Genomic DNA, 24153 nt, shown 5'->3' with positions numbered 1-24153 from the left:
ATCTGCAATGAAGGTGTTCTTAAAACAAACAACATGCTGGGTCATCATCTGAGACTACTATAATACGAAATATACGGCAGAATGCAGGTAAAAAACAGAGCTGGAGACGTACAATTCTCCCTGAAGAAGTTCAGTCACAAATTTAATTAATGCATTATTTTTTAACGAGCGTCATCAGCATGGAAGGATGTCCTCTGGAATGGTGGACAAAGCATGAAGGACATATGAATCTTCAGCACATCTGGCACATAAATATCTTGCATTGCCGGCTACAACAGTGCCATGCGAACGCCTGTTCTCACTTTCAGGTGACATTGTAAATAAGAAGCAGGCAGCAGTATCTCCTGTAAATGTAAACAAACTTGTTTCTCTTAGCGATTGGCTGAACAAAAGTAGAACTGAGTGGACTTGTAGGCTCAGAGGTTTTACATTGTTTTGTTTTTGAGTGCAGTTATGTAAAATCTACATTTGTAAGTTACGCTTTCACGATAAAGGGATTGCACTACGGTACTTGTATTAGGTGAATTGAAAAATACTTCTTTTATTTTTAATAATATTTCTTTTATATTTAATATTTAATAAATTTCAATTAGCACTCTATTGTTTAACAGTGCGATTAAACCTGTGATGAATCACGATACATTTTTTTAATCACAATTAATATTTTGAGTTAATTGTGTGAGTTAACTGTGATTAATAGACAGTCCTAGTTTTGATTTGAATGTTAAAGGGTTACATTTCTTTGATCAAAAGAAAAAAGGGTTATGTCTAAATATTCTGTCCAAATATCCCTGGGTTAAAAAATAAGTGTATTCTGGGGGGAAGCTGCTAGCACTGCCTATTATTAACGTTGCCAAACACTTTCCATTATAAGATCTTGTTTTCAGTTTCTTATAAATGCGCAAAATTTTAACTGTTTGAGGTTACATTTTTTAAACTGGATGTGTCTGCCTTAGGCTGAATTAATAGATAGGAAAATTTCAACCAAAGCAGTTCGGCCATCTCTGAGAATGAATTAGGGAAAAATACACTGTTGTGCCCATGTTAAAAAATGCTGGTGAACTTTTATTTGAAATGCTCTAGCATCCTCATACTTTCAAGCAGGGACTCAAGTGATCTGGGCTCACATACACTTCCAGTGAATGTGTATGTGCACAATCACTTGACGGAAAAATTGCAGTTCGCACATGCTCAGTAGAGACTTGCTATAGCTAAACAGCTAACATCTCTGAAGATTCCACCCTCACTGAACATACTTTAGCCTCTTACAGCTCCTAGCACAGACCAGACTGTGTATGAGACATTCCCACAGAGCAAGTAAGCAAGTTCCATCCCCTCACAGCTCCTAGTGCCACCCAGACTACAAATGCACCGTCCTCACAGAGTAACCTGAGAGTCTCTGGCTTAAGTTTAGAAGCATGAGCAACAAGGGTGATGTCGTGGTGAGAGTCTGCTATAGACCACCAGACCAGGGGGATGAGGTGGATGAGGCTTTCTTCCGGCAACTCGCAGAAGCTACTAGATCGCATGCCCTGGTTCTCATGGGCAACTTCAATCATCCTGCTATCTGCTGGGAGAGTAATACAGCGGTGCACAGACAATCCAGGAAGTTTTTAGAAAATGTAGGGGACAATTTCCTGGTGGAAATGCTGGAGGAACCAAGTAGGAGCGGAGCTCTTCTTGACCTGCTGCTCACAAACTGGGAAGAATTAGTAGGGGAAGAAAAAGTGGATGGGAACCTGGGAGGCAGTGACCATGAGATGGTTGAGTTCAGGATCCTGACACAAGGAAGAAAGGAAAGCAGCAGAATACGGACCCTGGACTTCAGAAAAGCAGACTTTGACTCCCTCAGAGAGCTGATGGACAAGATCCCCTGGGAGAATAACATGAGGGGGAAAGGAGTCCAGGAGAGCTGGCTGTATTTTAAAGAATCCTTATTGTGGTTATAGGGACAAACAATCCCGATATGTCGAAAGAATAGTAAATACGGCAGGCGACCAGCTTGGCTTAATAGTGAAATCCTTGCTGATCTTAAACACAAAAAAGAGGCTTACAAGAAGTGGAAGATTGGACAAATGACCAGGGAAGAGTATAAAAGTATTGTTCGGGCATGTAGGAGTGAAATCAGGAAGGCTAAATCACACCTGGAGTTGAAGCTAGCAAGAGATGTTAAGAGTAACAAGAAGGGTTTCTTCAGGTATGTTGGCAACAAGAAGAAAGCCAAGGAAAGTGTGGGCCCCTTACTGAATGAGGGAGGAAACCTAGTGACAGAGGATGTGGAAAAAGCTAATATACTCAATGCTTTTTTTGCCTCTGTCTTTATGAACAAGGTCAGCTCCCAGACTGCTGCGCTGGGCAACACAGCATGGGAAGTAGGTGGCCAGCCCTCTGTGGAGAAAGAAGTGGTTAGGGACTATTTAGAAAAACTGGACATGCACAAGTCCATGGGGCCAGATGCGTTGCACCCGGGGGTGCTAAAGGAGTTGGCGGCTCTGATTGCAGAGCCATTGGCCATTATCTTTGAAAACTCATGGCGATTGGGGGAAGTCCCGGAAGACTGGAAAAAGGCTAATGTAGTGCCCTTCTTTAAAAAAGGGAAGAAGGAGGATCCTGGGAACTACAGGCCAGTCAGCCTCACCTCAGTCCCCGGAAAAATCATGGAGCAGGTCCTCAAGGAATCAATTCTGAAGGACTTAGAGGAGAGGAAATTCATCAGGAACAGTCAGCACGGATTCACCAAGGGCAAGTCATGCCTGACTAATCTAATTGCCTTCTATGACGAGATAACTAGTTCTGTGGATGAAGGGAAAGCAGTGGACGTGTTATTCCCTGACTTTAGCAAAGCTTTTGACTCGGTCTCCCACAGTATTCTTGTCAGCAAGTTAAAGAAGTATGGGCTGGATGGATGCACTACAAGGTGGGTAGAAAGTTGGCTAGATTGTCGGGCTCAACAGGTAGCGATCAATGGCTCCATGTCTAGTTGGCAGCCAGTATCTAGCGGAGTGCCCCAAGGGTCATTCCTCGGGCTGGTTTTGTTCGATATCTTCATTAATGATCTGGAGGATGGTGTGGATTGCACCCTCAGCAAGTTTGCGGATGACACTAAACTGGGACGAGTGGTAGATAAGCTGGAGGGTAGGGATAGGATACAGAGGGACCTAGACAAATTGGAGGATTGGACCAAAAGAAATCTGATGAGGTTCAACAAGCACAAGTGCAGACTCCTGCACTTAGGACGGAAGAATCCAATGCACCGCTACAGTCTAGAGACCCAATGGTTAGGCAGCAGTTCTGCAGAGAAGGACCTAGGGGTGACAGTGGATGAGAAGCTGGATATGAGTCAACAGTGTGCCCTTGTTGCCAAGAAGGCCAATGGCATTTTGGGGTGTATAAGTAGGGGCATTGCCAGCAGATCGAGGGACGTGATCGTTCCCCTCTAGTCGACATTGGTGAGGCCTCGTCTGGAGTACTGTGTCCAGTTTTGGGCCCCACACTACAAGAAGGATGTGGAAGAATTGGAGAGAGTACAGCGAAGGGCAACAAAAATGATTAGGGGTCTGGAACACATGACTTATGAGGAGAGGCTGAGGGAACTGGGATTGTTTAGTCTGCAGAAGAGAAGAATGAGGGGGGATCTGATAGCTGCTTTTAACTACCTGAAATGTGGATCCAAAGAATATGGATCTAGACTATTCTCAGTGATAGCAGATGACAGGACAAGGAGTAATGGTCTCAAATTGCAGTGGGGGAGATTTAGGTTGGATATTAGGAAAAACTTTTTCACTAGGAGGGTGGTGAAACACTGGAATGCATTACCTAGGGTGGTGGTGGAATCCCCTTACTTAGAATTTTTTAAGGTCAGGCTTGACAAAGCCCTGGCTGGGATGATTTAGTTGGGAATTGGTCCTGCTCTGGGCAGGGGGTTGGACTAGATGACCTCCACAGGTCCCTTCCAACTCTGATATTCTATGATTCTATGTTCCATTCCAGGGCTACAGTGGCTCAACAGAACTTGACCTATAATGGTTGCTCCTAGCTGTTCCAGGCCAGGGTGGGGCAGGGCTCCAGAAGTGAGAAGGAAGCCTGTCTCTCCTGTGCTCTCAGTTACCCTCCGCTGATGGCCTCCTCCTCTGTGTTGCCTGGATGCCATTAGATTTGAATGCAGAAGAGACAAACACCAGACCAAAGAGTAAGGAAAGGAGTATATTGGAATAGGGAGTCTGGTGGGACAGGGGCTGTCAAGGTTCCTCCCCCACTCTGAACTCTAGGGTACAGATGTGGGGACCTGCATGAAAACCTCCTAAGCTTACTTTCACCAGCTTAGGTTAAAACCTCCCCAAGGTACAAATTAATTTTATCCTTTGTCCTTGGAATATCCACTGCCACCACCAAACTCTAACTGGGTTTACTGGGAAACGTAGTTTGGACACGTCTTTCCCCCCCAAATCCTCCCAACCCTTGCACCCTACTTCCTGGGAAAGGTTTGGTAAAAATCCTCACCAATTTGCGTAGGTGACCACAGACCCAAACCCTTGGATCTGAGAACAATGAAAAAGCATTCAGTTTTCTTACAAGAAGGCTTTTAATAGAAATAGAAGTAAATAGAGGTGAAGGAATCACCTCTGTAAAATCAGGATGGTAGATACCTTACAGGGTAATTAGATTCAAAACAGAGAATCCCTCTAGGGCAAAACCTTAAGTTACAAAAAAGACACAGACAGAAATAGTCATTCTATTCAGCACAATTCTCTTCTCAGCCATTTAAAGAAATCATAATCTAACATATACCTAGCTAGATTACTTACTAAAAGTTCTAAGACTCCATTCCTGGTCTATCCCCGGCAAAAGCAGTGTACCGACAGACAGAGACTCTTTGTTTCTCTCCCTCCTCCCAGCTTTTGAAAGTATCTTGTCTCCTCATTGGTCATTTTGGTCAGGTGCCAGTGAGGTTACCTTTAGCTTCTTAACCCTTTACAGGAGAGAGGATTTTTCCTCTGGCCAGGAGGGATTTTAAAGGGGTTTACCCTTCCCTTTATATTTATGACAGGGGCTGGTTGGGCAAGGAGCCTCGGAGGCAGGGTTGAGAGGAGGCTGGTACTGTCTGGGAAAGAAGACTGGGAGATGGGGTGACGATGGGTGGGCAAACAGCTTGGGACAAGGATCCAGGCAAAGGGTGGAGACTGAGATTGGATGAAGAACCCAGCGAGGGAAACTGGGACTGGAAGTCAGGAGGAGGAAAGAGACAGGATCATACAAGGAGGGCGAGATTACAACTAGCTCGAAAGAGACTAGGATGAGAAACTTTAGGAGTGGAGACTAGGACTAGGTAGAGAAGGAGAATGGAACTGGACAAGGAGACAGGACTGTGGAAGAGACAGGACAGGTTGAAGTAGGGGTGATGGAGTAAAGCGGTCAAGCTTGAGAGAAATGTTCAGGCCCCCGACAACCTGACAATAGAAGGAATGCAAAAATTCTTGCACTTGTACTGCCTCAACCTGCTGTTTCCCCCTGTATTATATGACAGCCTCTCTCTCAGTGATTATTTAAATAATTTGTAATTTTTAAATTGATCTTTAATTTTAAAAATTATATTTAACACACATTAGATACATTTGTTTACAATATGCAGTAGTAAATTCATGAAAAATAAAGTGTTCAATGTACAAAATAGGCAATGAATTATTTTAATTGAGGCAATGATTTACTGGACTCCAGATGTTAAAGGAGCATATTTTGTTATGTTTGGAAGCATAACTTCTTCCAATGCGTATGTCATAAGAATGGAATGTATCTGATTATCAAAATTCAACTCAGATGAACCACAGTCCTGTCAAGTTATTCTGATGGCTGTTATCAAACTGGTTTGGCTTGTCGTTCCATGCCCTTTAGTGACAAATTCATTAGTTAAGGATGCATTTTTCCACCCTCAGTTCTTTGGTCATCACCAGCACAAAACAAAGAAATTCAGTACATATTTAAGACTCTTAAAAGGAAAGCACAAGCTCACATATTGATGTCTGAGTCACACTTAAGAGTGGCCAGATGTCCAGTTTTTGACCAGAAAGTCCGGTCGAAAAGGGGACCCGACACTGTCCAGCCAGTACTACAAACCAGTCCGGTTACTGAAGGCATGGGAGGTGCCAGGTCATCACCCACACCAGCCCCAACTCAGCTGGGGTTGCCTCCTACCTGTGTCGGGCAGTTGCAGCTTCCAGTCCTGACTCTGTAGGTGAATCCCTGCCAACCTGAGGGGTTGGACCTTCGTGGGGAAGAGGCATGGCAGGGGAGGTTCTGGCACTCCTGCTGGATCAACCGGTTTTTAATTACTACAAAGTTGGCAACACTAGTCACACTGAACACAAAAAAGACACCAATACAAATGCCATTTCTTAGGCCCTGATCCTGTAAATCCTTACACGTGCTTAACTTTAAAAAAGAGCAGTCCCTCTGAGTATATCTACACTGCAATTAAACACCCATGGCTTGCCTGTGTCAGCTGACTCAGGCTCACAGGGGTTGGGCTACAGGGCTGTTTAACTGCAGTGTAGACATTCATGCTAGGGTTGGAACCTGGGTTCCAGGACCCCATGAGCGGGGAGGGTCCTAGACCCTGAGCTCCAGCCCAAGCCTGAAAGTCTACAGTGCAATTAAAGAGCCTTGTAGCCCAACCCCTGTGAACCTGAGTCAGCTGACACAGGCAAGCCATGGGTATTTAATTGCAGTGTAGAAATACCCACTGGGGCTTTATATTGCAGTAGTTTAAGCCCTAAGAAAGGAGTAGCAGCAGTGGGGAAGGGAGAGGAATGAATTTATGTGAATTATTTGTTTCTGTTATGTATGCAGAGAGCAGAACTGGGGAATTTGTGGCCATTTCTAGGTACACATGAAAAAATAGGGAGTGGCAATTACTAAGCATGCTAAGTAGTTTTCTTTCAGTCAAAGAAAACCACCATTCTGGCCAAGCAGAGCTGCATCTTACTCATCCACAGCCTGAGAACTGAGCCAATCAGAGCTTGGTGAGGCCAGGAAAGCTTATGATTACAGAAGTTATTGAGAACTCTAGATGACTCAGTGGAAGAACAGTAATGCAAACACCAGAAGTGATTGCTGTTGGGCTGGGTCTCAAAACTTGTAACACTGTGGCTACATATGAGTGTTATTGCAGCTTTTACCTAGTACAGAAGTGCTCAGAATATCATATGCTCAATTGTGGTGTATTTTAAAAATTTATTTTGTTTTCAAATATAGTTAATTAGTAGAAAGAACAGAAAACTTGCCCATCCAATATAGAATCCTGTCTTAGAGGTGTAGACAATATTGGAGAAAGATATAAAACTCCCAGATTGCACCGGTTTTTGCAATTCCATTTTATAGGGGGGATATTCTTCCTAACCTCAGCTGACTAAATTCAAATGCTATTTTGGGTTCCAATTTTGCAAGTTGCAGGATCAGGGCCTTTGGCTAATGTCTAGTTCTCGTTCGTATGTGTCTCAATAACAGCCAGCATCAGTGAGTTGCACTGAATACTTCCTCTTCAATTTATTAATGAAAAAGTACACAAGAACAGCTCTCTCTCTAATCTGTTTTCTATACACCTACATCTTATTTTCCAGTGCTCTTCTGCTTTCAACCCTTTGCCCCAAACTTTGTTTTCCATTGACAGTAAACATTCTGTTTTGGATAAAGCTGAGCTCATCCTTTCTCTATATGCTCTCCCTTCCCCAAGAGGTTTTCCAGTGCCTAACAAACATCAACCATGCAACTTTATGGTTCATTATTTCATTCAACCATTGAAATGCATTGTCTTCCCATGTGTGGAACTGGGAGTTTTTCCTGAAATTTAATCTTCCATGTAATGTAAATATAAAGTAAGATGTGAAAGTCTATGGTATTTGTCAGGTGATGTTTGACTCCAGAACAACTTACATCATTTCATAACCCCAGCTGAAAAGTTCATGATCTTGCAAGAGTGACAAATTTCTTGACTGCCAAGATGGGTGAGGTAATATCTTTTACTGGACTAACTTCTGTTGGTGAGAGAGACAGAAGTTGGTCCAATAAAAGATATTACTTCACCCATCTTGGCACTCTACTATCCTGGGACCAACATGGCTACAACAACACTGCACACAACATATTTCCTGATGGTCCCTTTGGAATGTCTGCTAGCAAAATGAGAAACTACAAAAGTTAAACATTCTGTAGCAGTTACTTGCTTTTATCTGGAAAAAAATAAGAAACCCATAAACATGTTTCCAAAGGGTTTGGAAGTTTCTATACCAAACCCCCATACCCCCGAAAACACTTTAAGAGATTACCCTTTCTTATAACTCCACCCCTGATATCAATGGAACAGAAAAACCACAGTTACATACATGTTCTATAACTGTTTGTTCTTCAAGATATTCTACTTTAGGTGTCTGCATGCCAGTGTGTCAAAGCTGGAGAACTTTTTCCCAAAGTGATACCCATCAGGGCAGCCCAAGTGCCCGCCGTATGCTCATGCTGCTAGCTGAGAATATAAAGGGGAGGAGCTGCCCGGATCTCCCTCTCAAATACCAGTCTCACAATGATTCTGGTGTGGAGCGGAAGGTGGGTGGGTTGTGGAATGGACATTTGCAATACATGTCAAAGAACAACAGTTACAGAAGAAGGTACACAAGTGTTTTTTCTTCAAGTGCTTGTATGTGCCTATTCTACTTTAGGGGATTCCCACGCAGTTTCAGAAGGAGGAGGGTATCAGAATCTACCTAAACAAGAACTTTAGTACTACTCTCCCAAATTTAGCACTGTCCCTGGGGACAGCTTAATGAGTGGTAGAGGTATGAACCAAAGACCAAGTGATACCACTACAAATTTCACTGATGGCAAAATGATCCAGGAAAGTCACTGATGCTGCTTGAACCCTTGTAGGGTTTGCTAACACTCTTTCTGGTAGAGGAACATTACCAATATTATTACAGAGATGAATGCAGGAGGAAATCCAGAAAGAAATCCTCTGAAAGGTAACAGGCATCCATTTAATCCTTCCTGCAAAGGAAATGAATAACTGAGGAGAAAATTGACTGAATGCATCCGATGAAGTGAGCTGTAGCTCATGAAAGCTTATGCTCAAATAAATTTGTTAGTCTCTAAGGTGCCGCAAAGTCCTCCTTTTCTTTTTGAGGAGAAAATTGAAACTCCTTAGTTCTTTCCAAATAAAAAAGCTAATGCTCTATGAACACATAAAGCAGTGGTTCTCAAACTTTTGTACTGGTGACCCCTTTCACATAGCAAGCCTCTGAGTGTGACCTTCCCTTATCAATTAAAACCACTTTTTTGTATATTTAACACCACCATTATAAATGCTGGAGGCAAAGCGGGGTTTAGGGTGGAGACTGACAGTTCGCGACCCCCCCCATGTAATAACCTCGCGACCCCCTGAGGGGTCCCAACCCCAAGTTTGAGAACCCCTGACAAAGTATGTAGTCTTTCCTCATCTTTGTGAAAGTGGGGTTTCAGAAAGAAGGTGGCAAGTAAGGGTATGTCTATCCTGTAATAAAAAACCCATGGCAGTGAGTCTCAGAGCCTGGGTATACTGACTCAAGCTTGCTGGGGTCGGACTGTGAGGCTAAAAATTGCAGCGTAAATGTTTGGGCTCAGGCTGGAGCCTGGGCTCTGAAACTCCGTGAGTGAAGAGGGTCACAGACGTGGACTCCAGCCCAAGCCTTAAAGTCTCCACTGCATATTTTAGCCCTGCTGCCCAAGCTCCGCACTGCAAGTCTTTTACTGCAATGTAGACATACCCTAAATAGTGCGATTCATATGAAAATCCAAAACCAGGAGGAATTTGGGCTGCAAAGCATTAGGCAACCAGTCTTTGTTAAAAAAAATGCATAAGGAAGGTCATCCATCAAAGTCTGGTGTTCTGCAACCTTCCTAACCAAGGTAGTAGCTATTAAAAAAGCCACCTTTGTTGAGAGATCAGACAACAAGTAAGAGGCCCTAGGCTCAAAAGGGGATCTCATCAATCCTGAGAGCACTACGTTTACGTCTCAGGAAGGCGATGGATCTTTAATAGGTGAGAAAAGTCGTCTGTCCAAATCTTTTAAAAACCTTGTTCTCACAGGGTTGGAAAACATGGACCTGCCTTCTACAGTAGAATGGAACGCCAAGATAGGAGCCAGGTGAATCCTTTTTGAACTGATGGAAAGGCCATTCTCTTTCAGGTAAAGCAGATGATCCAGAATAAACTGAATATGAGCCCATGAAGGAGAACCTCAGCCCACAGCAAACTTCTTCCACTTCAAAAGGTATGTGTACCTGGTAGAGAACTTCCTGCTATTCAAAAGAACGTTCTGAACCACCACAGAGTATGCAGATTCCTGACGAGCTAACCATTCAACATCCAGGCAGTCAGGTGCAGTCTGGGACAGCTGGAATACAGAATCTGATCATATTCCTGTGAAATTATATCCAGGTCCTGAAGGAGAAGAATTGGATCCCGAATGGAGAGGTTCAACATATCTGAAAACCAGTGCTGTTGTGCCACCAAGATTAGAATAGCATGATCTTGCCTGAGTTTAGTTAGCATTCTGGGCACTATCAGGATGTGGGGGGAAAGAGCAGAAACGTTTCCCCTTCCAAGACTGTAGGAAGACATCTCTCATAGGCCCTGGTTTGAGACCTCCCCTTAACCAGAATTGATTATACTTTCTGTTCTATCAAGTGGTGAACAGATCCAACTTTGGTACCCCCGCCCCCAAATCTGAAAAATAGACTTTTCTACATTGGGTCTGAGGGACCATTTGTGATCTCCTCTAAATCACCTGCTGAGAGAGTCTGCTAGGGAGTTCTGAGACTCCTGGAGATGCTTTGAGTGAGATTCTGTTCTCTGGAATTTCTGCACCGAGGTCTATAGCCTTTTGGCAAAGGGGGTCTGACCTAGCACGTCCCTGTTTGATTAGATAAAACATTGCAGCAGTGTTCTCTGTGAGTACTTGTACAGAGCAACCCGCGATGTGGAAAAGAAACACTTGACTGGCCAGATAAATAGCCAGGAGCCCTGAAATTGATGTAGAGGGAGAGATCCTGATCTGATTAGCGACCTTGAGTACAAAAGCTTCCCAGGTGCATTAAGCCACCAAGGGATAATGCATCTGTGACTAGATTCAGAGAAGGTGAAAGCAGAGCAAAAGGCACTTCATTGCATTCATTAGGCGGGGGCTATCTACCAGCCCAGGGAGGGCAGAACAGCTGCATATATGTGAGTCAGCATGATCAGCAGGTGACGTGAGGGATGATAAACAGAATTCAACTCCCACTGCGTTACCTGAAGTGACGACTGGCATGCTGTCAGGTATGCGTAAGCTCCAATGTGTCCTAGAAGTCTCAGATAGTTCCTTACTGTTGTATGGGCATACGTCTAGAACTCTTTGTACAGGATGAATATTGTTTGAAATCTGGCTTCAGGCAAATATGCTCTCGCTGACAGAGAGGTGAGAACCAAACCTATAAATCTGATGTTCAGGGAGGTAAACTAATTTGCCTTTGTTGATCAACAGGCCCAACGAATGGAAAAGTGATTGGATCTTTTCAACACCTTCCTCCGCCTGCTGTCTGGACTCACCAGGTACACCAGAGCCAATTGTCTGGGTCTGGATATACCTGGATTCCCTGCTTTCAAAGGTGTGTGGCCACCACTGCCATGCACTTCATAAAAACTCAGGGTGCTGAGCTCAGACCTAATGGAAGGGCCATGAACTGATAATGGACATCTGCTACAACGAACCTTTCAAACTCCCTCTGACTCTTGTGTATGGCCACACGAAGTACAATGAGGATAGTGAACCAATCGCTGTGAGACAAGGAAGGAACAGACACTTGGGTTACCATACAAAACTATCATTTTTATGTACCTGTTGAGGCTGAGATCTAAAGTAGGCCTGAGGCTTCCCTGGGACTTTGGAATGAAAAAAATATCAGGAATAGAATCCCTTCCTCCGCTATTGAGGAAGCACTTCCTCTATCGTCCCTAACTTTACCAGAGACTGAACTTCTTGAATCAATACACTGGTGTGGTCCCTGAAAAGGGATGGGGAGTCCGGGTGGAATGGGGAAATACGGGTGAATTGCAGGGTATATCCCAGTTATACCATGGTCAGAACCTACCAATCTGTTGTAATATGGGTCCAAGCCTTCAGGAAATGGGACAACCTGCAGCCAAAGGGAGAGAAAATCTCAGGCTACATGTGCACGAGCACTTTTGTCAGTATAACATACGTCACTCAAGGGTGTGAAAAACACTCTCCTGCCAACATAGCTACCGCCGCTCGTTGGGGGTGGTTTAATTATGTCAATAGGAGAACTCTCTCCCGTCAGCATAGAGTGGCTACATGAGTGATCTTACCAAGGCACAGCTGCACTGGTACACTGTGCTGCTGAAAACTTGCTAGTGTAGACATGGCCTCTGAATAGTTTGTTGCCCTCAACCAAGAAGTCAAATAGTCTGGTTGGAAGTAGAAGACCCTCTACTGGTAGCAGATGGCGGAAGAGGAGAGGGAGGTGGTCTCTTCTTCTGAGACCTATGACATCTCCTGGAGTGATCGGGCTGTCAGAGCAAATAAAATGGATCTCTCTCTTGGACCAGAGGATGAAACTTCTTTCTCTGTATAGCTGGGGTACAAATACCTAAAGACTTCACCTGGAATCTTTAAGAAAGTGCAAAGCCTTGTCTGCCTTGCCCAGAAAAAAAATAGAAAAATTGGGCCCTGACAGGGTAAGTTCTCTATTGTCTGTTGCATTTCCACTGCTATTCCCGACACCTGCCGCCACGAAGCATGATGCCCAGTGACAACTGTTGTTATCACTTGAGCCAGTAAATTGGTCTCATCCAAAGCCCCCTGCAGAGAGGAGTGGGCTACCAAATGGCCCTAATTTATAAAGGCTATAAACTCATCTGGTAACTTGTCTTGAAACTTAGACATTATATCCCAATTTGAATGTTTGTGCCTGGCAAACAACACTTGGTGGGCTGCTATTCTAAACTGTAATGCCCAAAGAAGAATAAACTTTTCTCCAAAAGAATTACAGGTTTTTTTGCATCCTTATCTTTGGGAGTAGATTTAATCCATCCTTGTCTTGACTTCTCATTCATAAGAATGTAAGAATGGCTATACTGAGTCAGCCCAGTGGCCCATCTAGCCCAGGATCCTACCTTCCGACAGTGTCTGGTGCCAGATGCTTTCAGAAGGACTGAACAGAACAGGGCAATTCATTGAGTGATCCATCCCCTTTCATCCAGTCCCAGCTTGTAGCAGTCAGAGGTTTAGGGACACCCTGAGCATGGCCCATTCACAACTGACACCACTAATGCTCCAAGGGAAAATAAAAAAAATTCCTGTAACTGTAAAGATACTTGATACCTTTTTTCTGTACATTTAGCCATAATAAAGAAGAGGGAGGTCTGCCAATGGATTTTGGTTGGCTCCTAAATCATATCATTAATAAGCAGGGCCACCTCAGCAGCGCCTGATGAATGCAAGATATCCATGAGCTTGTGAGAGTTATCTTGAACCAGCACTAGATACCTAGAGAGGTAGCAACCCTCTTTGTATGTCTTGTAGACATCAGAGACTGCAGATGACTGATACAATAGCCTCCTTGGGTGATGAAGAGGCGTTAAGCAGTGGCACTGACATGTCTATCTGCTCCAGTGGTACAGAAGTCACCATAATAGGATGAATAAGAGTTGGATGGACAATCTGTACTGGTTACGGGGTACTGAGGTTAAAACTGGGAGGAAAATGGTGTCTCAATAGTGATATTGAGACCTACTGCCAAGAAGAAGAGGCCCTAGAGTCTGGGGAAACTCCCCCCAGGTTCCAGAAAGGCATTGCTGCATCTGGAGCCTAACTTCACGGCACAGTAGTCATGGTAATCAGAGCTGGGTCTGTGTACCAAGGATCATGGAGATACTTGGGCCTTTCTGAAGTAGGACTCAGATCGGTAGGAATCCACCTCTGAATTAGATGATGAATCAACATTGGAGTGCCAAGGTGGCACGGTGTGGAGAGGCAGGCAAATGGGAATGGGACCAAAGTCACCAAGGATGGTACTGACAAAAGCATTCAGGATTTCCCTGGGGAAGGTACTGTACACTTGGCACGGTGTGACAGAGTCCACTGCCAGTGGTATCGGATATACCAGTACTAAAGTAGTTGACAGAGGTGGCACATGCCACTGCAGAAGGTACAGATTCCTACTGCAACAGAGGAGAGTCCAGTACCAACAGGCACAGAAGGTCTCTTCTGTCCCATACAACTCAGGTGTTGTCCATACCGATCAGGTAGTCTGTGATATAAAAACCAGCGCAGAAGGTCCAGCAATAGAGTCAATTTCAACACTGCCCTATGAGGTGCCAGAGTCAAAAACTGAACATTTCTAGAGTGCAGTACCAGAGACCACCCTGCCACGGTTGCTCCCACCTTGGTACCTATCTGCTTGTAGAGAGTCTGATTGGGATCTAGACTTCAAAGGCGATGACTTCTTCTGGTTGGAAGCAGCTGATGTACTGAACTTCTTCTGGTGCTTACAAGGCACCGGGGACAGAAAATTGTGCCTTCTCTCTCTATCACTTTGGCACAGAGAAGCTACTAAGTCCAGTGGTGCACTCTAGGATGGCACCGAATCTGAATCCTCACACATCAAATGCAAAGCAGCCTCCACGAGACTATGCTGAAGCTGCAACTTCCCTCCGCTTTTTAGTATGAGTCTTAACCCCTCTGCAAGTAGGGCACTTATTCCTAACAGATCCCTCACCCAGAAACTTCAAGCAGCTGCAGTGGTGATTGCTGACTGGCACTGACTTATTTCATTCATTCAGAACACCTGAAGCCTGGAGGCTTGGCATACCCTAGTACCGAAACAAAGATCAATGGAAACAAGGAATGATAAGCTGAACGGAAACTTATAACAAGTACTTTAACTAGAACTAGAAAAAACTTTTTTACTAAATATTTACATTAAAAACATTTAGAGTTTTCTAAGGTACAAAGGGAAAGTGAGAAACTCGCATGCTTGCTCCAACTACTGACCACAGACAGCAGGAGAAATTGAGGGGGGTCGGAGAAGCGCTACCCCTTTATACTCTCATGTAGCAGCACGAACATGCAGAGGGCACATGTACCACCCTGATGGGTACCACTCTGGGAAAAAGTTCTCTGGCTTAAGTACACTGGAGCACAGACACCTAAAGTGGAATGGACATATGCAAGCACTCAAAGAAGAATTGTTATTCTAACATTTTATTCAACTATCATCTTCCACCTAGCATAATTTTCCTTTGCAATGATACCACACAAAGAATTTTATATTAAAGAAAAAGAGAGCCATAAATATAAAGAAAATGTGTTCTTCTCCTTTACAATAAAGAGTACTCCAGAATCTATTTTCATCTTCCAGGCTGCTAGCTAAAGACGATGGGGAACACTTGTTGCTAAAACAGGGTATGGTCAGCATACATCACTTGCAGCTGGGAAAGAAATAAACAATCAAATTAGCATTTTAATGTTTTTTAAAGGAATTTATTTATATTTCTTACTACAATATTCAGTGTACACAATTTCACAGGTGAGCCTCAAGCATTACTATTATAAATGAGAGAGAGTAGGAAAAAATACGGTAGCAGAAGTTTGTCTTGTAAAATGTTCCTGTTGCTTAAGCAATAGGTTGTGACTAAGCCAAATCTAGTTAGCTAAACTTGCTGCACTCTCTCTCTAACTAGATTGATAGTCATATTATTCTTAACTTTTATTTTGTTCGCAATTTTGTTTATTCTAAATAAGCTCTGCTTTATTCAAGACACCTGGATTGGATTTAGTGGTTGTTACAGCATTGACAAACACAGATCGGTGCTCCAGAGAAAAGGAAACTGTAATCTACCCTCCAGAGGAGACCAAAGAAAGAGGTAACAGTCAGAGCACTGAGCCAAAGGCAAGGAAACTTTAGGAGCTCTCTCAAAAAGGTGCTGCAAGAATACTGACTATGATTAAGACTAAGATTATGTCACGGAAGTCAGGGAATCAGTGATTTCCAGTGACCTCCATGACACTGGGGGGCCCCGCAGCTGACCAGCCTACGTGGGTGGCATTCGGGGCCCAGCAGCTGCAGGTGGCAGGACCCCGCACAACTGACCAGCTGCCACCGCTGGTGATAACCCCTGAGCTGCCCGGCCGCCGCCGCTGGCAGGGCCCCCCCTGCAGTGACTCAGCTGCCGCAAGCAGCCAGCTCTCTCCCTGCAGCTCCCAGTCATGACAGCAGTGGCAGAGGCACGCCGGAGCTGCTCAGTGGCTGCGACTGGGGGGCCCCCCGCTGCTCCCCAGCCTCTGCCGCTGGTAGGGCCCCCCACCCGCAGCTCCCCCCCTGCAGCTCCCAGCCCCGCATGGCAGTGGGGCTGGGAGCTGCTATATTTTTCCAAATTATGCAAAAGTATTAGTTGTCAATAAAGTTTATGTCCATGCCAAGCTAACAGTTTCAACTTCAGCTCTTTTTGCTGCAGCCCTGCTTTAAAAATTGTGCTTAGAATTTTTGTTTTTAAACAGTTGGAAGTTTCTTTTCCACTCTCATAACCCAAACAAGGCTGACAGGATTTTGCTGAAACTTGGGGAAAAAAAAATCACCTCTTGGCAGAGACCAACCCTGGAAAATTTAACTAAAAGTTATGTTTTGGAAAGTTTTAAGTGTGGAAACAGATTTATAATGGAAACTGTTTTCAACTTTACCTATGGAGTGTGCTGCCAAGGCTTGCTATAAGTAAATCCTTGACTCTATCAAACAGTGACTGCTGTCCCAAGAGGGCTGTGAAGAGCTGCAAAGATTTGAGAGCCCTAGCTGGCTTTCAAAACTGTCACACTGTGCAGCAGACGATCACAGCTCACCACATTTCCTACTTGAATTGTTAGGCATGCTACACCTCTTCCTTTCTTTTCTATTATGTTCACTCAAAGCTCTTCTCTGGGGACCATCATGGCATGCATGTCTAAGAAAACTATTAGCAGATCACTATCATGTCATGTTTAACTGCAGAGAATTTGATCATACTTAAGAGTTGATCCTGTAAACAGTTATTTGTGCAAGCAAATTTTATTCACAAGAGCAGTCCCATTGAAATCAATGTGCACAAATGTTGCAGGATCAGGCCCCATGTTGTATAGTTTTATAAATCTAAATGTATCAAGTGACGAGGATGCAGAACAGATTGCGAATACATCTCAGCTGTCACATCACAAATGATGTTTAATGTTGTGTTTTCAGCTCACTTCACACCAGCTCTTCAGGAAATCTTATAGGGCACTGCCCTGTGAATACATTAAAACTTGATCACTGCTAGGAAAGCAGATATTAGTGACCATGTTAAATCAATTCAAGACATGCTTTTTTTACTTAATTCTTTTTAACATACTCCACAGCACAGCAGTAAAACCCAACACTGCCATTTTAATTCCTATGGCAAGATGTGGGTGGAGCTTTCAATATTTTTTCCGGCACTGAAAAACACTTAGTGACTCATAAAGTGGATATAAAGGATTAATGAAGCCAAGGCAGCTCCCAATTCTCTCTCTCACACACACACCCCTTGTTTTTGGTATAAACAGGGCTAGTAGCAAACAGCCACAGGAAAACACATGTGTTTAGATGTCCAGACAATTTAATCCTCAATTTGGCAGTTGAATATGATGAAACTTAAGTTAAACTTTAAAGAAAAATTAATGAAAGTATTCTTTGTTTTTCACTCCTTTTTACAAGGGTATTATTTTATTCACATTTTCTGTGCAAGTTTCTATTTCTTAAACATGAGAGACTAATAGCATTGGCTTCTGGTAGGCTTAGATGGGCAGGAACTTTGCAAGTGGCTCATGCCCATCTCTGCCAGTACATCTCAGATACAAATGGTCTTGATTCTCTTTCAGCAGAAACTGTCAGTGATGCTGATTTGTGCCAATTTGTGTAGGGGTTTTGTAATGTGCACTCATGAGACCAAATATTTGCCTACAACTGAAAGCAGAATTTGAACCCAAGTGTCCAGTGCTGAATGGTTAACATGCTAAGGGCCAATCTTGTACCTCTGACGTTAATGGGAATTCTGCGATCGACTTCAATGGAATCAGCATAGGAATCAATCACTCTGAGCCCAACCCAATGCCCATTAAAATAAAAGGGAGAACTCGTATTAATTTCAAAATGAGAACTACATGCAGTTCACAGTTCCAATTTAAATACACAGACAGTATTCCATCTTGGTCCCTATTGAGGTCTAGTTTGTACTCCATTATACAAATAAAAGCATTTGAGATCTGATAGAATACTTTGGACGACATATAAAGATTTCTGGGCACTGGGCATACATAGCACATACATACTGTGTACAACACACAGCCAGCACTTCCCATTCTGTTTTCTAGATTAACTCTTATATAAACAATATAATTAAGAGAACTCAGAGAGATTTTCACTGACATTATTGTGTTTTGAACACTTCCAAACTTTTGCATATAGGAAAGAACAAATCACTAACTACGAATGTAACACAAAATAATTACATACAAAGCAGCAAAATGTAACCACATCTTTTATTCCATAGGAACATGGTCCTTTGGGTAAGTAATCTGTTTTTTGTTTTTAAGTACAGTTCCTCTTTTCATACAACATGTTTTAAACTACTAATTCAAACAGGTTCTATTTTCACTTGGCTCCCTAATTTTTCACTGGAGCTCAAAACCAACAATGTTTTATCTTGAGCAGCTTTGTATGTTTCTTCATTTGGATGTTCTGCTAGAGTTCACTAATTCCCTGACCTCCAGATCTGACTGTAAATTAAAGGAAAAAGGAAAAAACTGAATCTGTAAATATATTTAACAGAGTCACAGCTTCTGTTAGGAGTAAAAAAAAAATCTAGGGTGAATGGCAGAGAACCCAAAAAGAAACAATATTTTTAATACAGCAACTTTCTCCTGCTCTCCTTGCCTGGCGGCTGTACAATAATACAACAAAAACATAACAACATAAGAATGGCCATACTGTGCGAGACCAATGGTCCATTTAGCCCAGTATCCTGTCTTCCGACAGTGGCCAGTACAAGATGCTTTAGCGGGAATAAACCGAACAGCACAATTATCAAGTGATCCATCCAAAATCATCCAGTCTCAGTTTCTGGCAGTCAGTCACAGGTTTAGGGACACCCAGAGCTTGGGGTTGTGTCCCTGATCATCTTGGCTAACAGCCACTGATGGAACAAACTTACAGTAGAACCTCAGAGTTATGGACACCTCTGGAACGGAGGTTGTCTGTAACTCTGAAATGTCCCATAATGCTGGACAAGAGGTTACGGACTTCAGCCATGGGGTGGGGAGTTGGGGCTGTAGGGCTCCAGGTATGGGGCTCAGGACTTCTGCCTCCAGGGAACACCAGGGCTCACGACTTCAGCCCTGCAGCTCCGTTCAAGGCTTCAGCCCTGTGGGGGATGCTGGAGCTCAGGATTCCCCATGGTTCCACTCCCCGTTTCAGCTGGGGAGTGGGGCGCAGCACATGTTGGGCCTTGGGGCTTTAGCTACAGGGGGAGCACTGGGGCTGAAACTGGCTCTTTCCTCTTAGCTAAAGCCCTGAGTCTCCCCTGCCTGTCCGGAGCCCTGAACCCCGCTCCCATCCTGCGGCTGCAGCCCCAACCTCCCTCCTCCCCTTTGCCCGCCCCCATGGCTGAAGCCCTGCTAAGTTACATGAGCAATTAATACTTATAAAACCATGGGCCTTCCGTCAGGTGCAACTGTGAAACTTAACTGCCCCCTCCTGAGCCCCCGTATGCCTTCAGGGTCGGTGTGGGGTAAATATCCCATCACATATATATTTTTTGAGATGGGGTGACCAGAACAGCATACAGTATTCAAGGTGTGGGATTTATATACTGACATATATATATACACCTCTGGACTCTGGGCACCATATTTCAGGGAAAATGTGGACAAACTGGAGAAAGTCCACAGGAGAGCAACAAAAATAATTAAAGGTCTAGAAAACATGACCTATGAGGAAAGACTGAAAAAACTGCATTTGTTTGTCTGGAGAAGAGAAGACTGAGGAGAACATAACAGTTTTCAAATACATAAAAGGTTGTTACAAGAAGGAGGGCCAAAAATTGTTCTCGTTAACCTCTGGGGAGAGGACAAGAAACAATGGGCTTAAATTGCAGCAAGGGAGGTTTATGGCGGACATTATGAAAAGCTTCCTGTCAGGGTAGTTAAGCACTAGAATAAATTGCCTGGGGATGTTGTGGAATCTCCATCATTGGAGGTTTTTGTCTGCTGCTACACACCAACAAGATGTTTTCAGTGAACTATCCATGATGACTACAAGATCTCTTTCTTGAGTGTTTACCAGCTAATTTAGACCCCATCTCGTTGTGTGGGTAGTTGGGATTATGTTTTCCAATGTGCATTTTACACTTAACATTGAATTTAATCTGCCATTTTGTTGGCCAATCACCCAGTTTTATGAGATCCTTTTGTAACTCTTCAGAGTCATCTTTGGATTTAACTATCTAGAATAATTTTGTATCATCTTCAAATTTGTGGTGTTTGTGTTTGGTGGGAAGACTGAAATCGATTCTCCATTGAAACTCAAATTGCAAATCCATCACAGAAAAAGCAGAATAAGACACACTGGTGAAAGCCCTAAAATGTGGGTAGTGTGAGATTCTGATTTTTTTTTTTAAATAACCAATGGTATAGGTTAGTATTTTTAGGAAATAAAGGAACCAGGATAAATATTTGAAGTTGGAGCAGACCAAAAATCTCCTAAAGTAACAGAGGTGTATCGAAACAAAAGGAGTTACAATCAGGAGCACCAAGTTCTGAGAGTCTTAAAACAGAGTAGACCCTTAAGTTACAAATTATAACTCAGAAAAGGATATATACCTTGATGATGACCCCATTCTTCCTCCTCCCAATATTTTGCACTCTAATTAAAATGTTTATTTCCAAATAATATCATGATGCAAAAAAAAATCACAATCGCAATAAGATATATTATTAAAACCTCGACAGTCTCATCAGAAAACAGAGTCTGAAAATAAAACTTTTCATTAGAGAACAAAGTGAGCAAGTAATGTACCTCTTCAAACATAAACTGGGATAAAATGTTAAAAGGATAAGGAATATGAAACATTCTACCATACAGTTTTGTGTACAAGTGAGCACTTCAACTGAGAGATGACTTGGTTGTTGTGTATAAACTAACAGCAAATTAAGAGGACTGAAGGGATTGAATAGTAAAGGGCCAATAAAAGTTATTACGTACATTCTGTAATGAATTCATTCCCTAATGGGAAGCCACTATAATTTAAAAGAAAACTGGAGTATTGTACTGATCTTCCTTAGTATAAACAACAGGTCTGCCCACAGAATTTTGCATTGTCTGGGAGTCCAGCCAAAGGCGTCTATTGAAAATTTGTATAGACCTTTTGTTTCATAGTATTGTAGCATTGAGATTGAATGCTAAAATATCATGAATCAAAGCATCTACTGAGTGGTGGTCACAGCAGAACTTCTATGCTGAAATAGAAACATTTTACAAGACAATGCAGAATTAATGCATATAGATTTGTGTTTCTCATCATATTATATGAAAATCACATGACAGAGATGTGATTTGGGTAATGAGACACAAAGACATCCTTCTCTCATATTAGGGTCAGCTAAGGTGATTTACAAATCAAGATTCCTTCAGTAGGCTGTATGAAATGAGGATTTTGTCACAGTCTAATTGCCAGTAGGCAGTTATCCACAACACACACTCTAACACTTAAAGAAAAGGAGGACTTGTGGCACCTTAGAGACTAACAAATTTATTTGAGCATAAGCTTTTGTGAGCTACAGCTCACTTCATCGAGCTGTAGCTCACGAACGCTTCTGCTCAAATAAATTGGTTAGTCTCTAAGGTGCCACAAGTCCTCCTTTTCTTTTTACAGATACAGACTAACACGCCTGCTACTCTGAAACTCTAACACTTGGGACTCTTATTCGCAGTCTCAGTAGAAGGGTGAGTTCCATAAGCATGGAAACAGCACGCCCCTTACGAGTCCTAGTGGTGGTCCTTCAAGAGCTGTGGTGGCATATTGGTTGGGGGCATGGGAGAGAAGCTTGGCCTGCCCTTACTAGTGCTGTAACTCTTTCAAAGATAATTACAAGACTTTATTAACCAAGCATATTTCCAAAATTTGCAAAGGTTCCATTTATTTCCTCAGCTTCCACTATCTTTATTTCTGCAGTAACAAGGAAGATTTTCAGTCCAAGAGGAAAGATGGGAATTTTCTTTACAAATAAAATTTTATTTGAAAATCTGGCAAAGTAAATTGAAATGCCTACAGTAACTAAAATATATGATATTATATGATTTCATGTGATATGATAATAGGATACCAGATATGAAGAGCAAAGGAGGAAACTGTGGCCAGCAGACTTAACGATAATAGTAAGTTTTTAAAATATATTAGGAACAAAAAAAATCCTGACAATGGAGACCTGAGAGAAAGTTTGGAATTTGGGGGAAGCATGGGCTGTTATAGCAAGGATAAGGGAGAGACAAGACAGAACTGGGGGGGAAATCAAATCAGTATCTTCGATGTCTGTATACTAATGCAAGAAGTATGGGGAATAAGCAGGAAGAACTTGAAATGCTAGTAAATAAACAGAACTATGATATAGTTGGCATCACAGACTGGTGGAATAATACACATGACTGGAATATTGGTATAAAAGGGTACAACTTGCTCAGGAAGGACAGGCAGGGGAAAAAGGGAGGAGGCATTGCCTTATATATTAAAAATATATACACTTGGACTGAGGTTGAGATGGGAATAGTAGACAGACTAGCTGAAAGACTCTGGATAAGGATAAAAGGGGTAAAAAACAAGGGTGATGTCATGGTAGGGGTTTACTACAAACCACCTAACCAGAAAGAAGAGGTGGATGAGGCTTTTTTATAACAACTAACAAAATCATCCAAAGCCCAGGACTTGGTGGTGATGGGGGACTTCAACTACCCAGACATCTATTGGGAAAATAACATAGCAGGGCACCGATTATCCAACAAGTTCTTGGAATGTACTGGAGACCATTTTTTATTTCAGAAGGTGAAGAAAGCTACTAGGGGAGAAGCTGTTCTAGATTTGATTTTGACAAATAGGGAGGAACTGGTTGAGATTTTGAAAGTGGAAGGCAGCTTGCATGAAAGTGATCATGAAATGGCAGAGTTCATGATTTTAAAGAATGGTAGGAGGGAGAACAGCAAAATAAAAACAATGGATTTCAAGGCAGACTTTAGCAAATTCAAGGAGTTGCTAGGTAAGATCCCATGGGAAGTAAGTCTAAGGGGAAAAACAAATGAAGACAGTTGGCAGTTTTTCAAAGAGACATTATTAAAGGGCACAAGAGCAAAATATCACACCGTGTAGGAAAGATAGGAAATATGACAAGAGACTAGTATGGCTTAACCAGGAGATCTTCAATGATCTGAAACTCAAAAAAAGAGTCCTACAACAAGTGGAAACTAGATCAAATTACAAAGGATGAATATAAACAAATAACACAAGTATGCAGGGACAAAATTAGAAAGGCCAAGGCACAAAGCGAGATCAAACTAGCTGGAGACATAAAGGGTAACAAGAAAACATTCTACAAATACATTAGAAGCAAGAGGAAGACCAAGGATAAGGGAGGCCCATTGCTCAATGAGGGGGGGGGGAGAAATAATAACAGAAAATGCGGAAATGTGGTTAATGACTTTTGTTTCGGTTTTCACCAAGAAGGTTGGTGGTGATTGGACATGTAACATAGTTAATGTCAGTGAATATGAGGTAGGACCAAAAGAGGCTAAAATAGGGAAAGAAAAAGTTAAAAAGTTCTTAGACAAATTAGATGTCTTCAAGTCACCAGGGCCTGATGAAATGCATTCTAGAATACTCAAAGAGCTGACTGAGGAGATATCTGAGCCATTAGCTGATTATCTTTGAAAAGTCATGGGAGAGATTCCAGAAAACCAGAAAAGGGCAAATATAGTGCCAATCTATAAAAAAGGAAATAAGGACAACCTGGGGAATTACAGACCAGTCAGCTTAACTTCTGT

The 24153-nt window shown here is 42.7% G+C and overlaps 1 protein-coding gene across 19 annotated transcripts in view; it reads right to left on the bottom strand.

Moving 5' to 3' along the window:
• The window catches only part of RALGPS1 (Ral GEF with PH domain and SH3 binding motif 1), a 400445-nt gene that overhangs the window by 258316 nt on the left and 117976 nt on the right, over window positions 1-24153 (bottom strand). For 2 of the 19 annotated variants that reach the window (XM_073315027.1, XM_073315037.1), the window contains exons 1-2: window positions 15405-15505; window positions 6190-6300 (exon numbers count right to left, since the gene is read on the bottom strand). The exons of 14 other annotated variants lie outside the window; for them this stretch is intronic. In XM_073315027.1, the coding sequence (XP_073171128.1) occupies window positions 6190-6300; window positions 15405-15434 (141 nt within the window). In that variant the 5' untranslated portion in view covers window positions 15435-15505. Of the gene's footprint in view, window positions 1-6189; window positions 6485-15404; window positions 15506-24153 lie in introns of those variants that run through there. 3 more of the 19 variants (XM_073315025.1, XM_073315024.1, XM_073315030.1) reach the window with 3 other exon arrangements.

The sequence above is a fragment of the Lepidochelys kempii genome, chromosome 16 (assembly GCF_965140285.1).
Source record: "Lepidochelys kempii isolate rLepKem1 chromosome 16, rLepKem1.hap1, whole genome shotgun sequence".
Classification (NCBI taxonomy): Eukaryota; Metazoa; Chordata; order Testudines; family Cheloniidae; genus Lepidochelys; species Lepidochelys kempii.
This window is presented reverse-complemented; position numbering and strand designations above follow the sequence as displayed.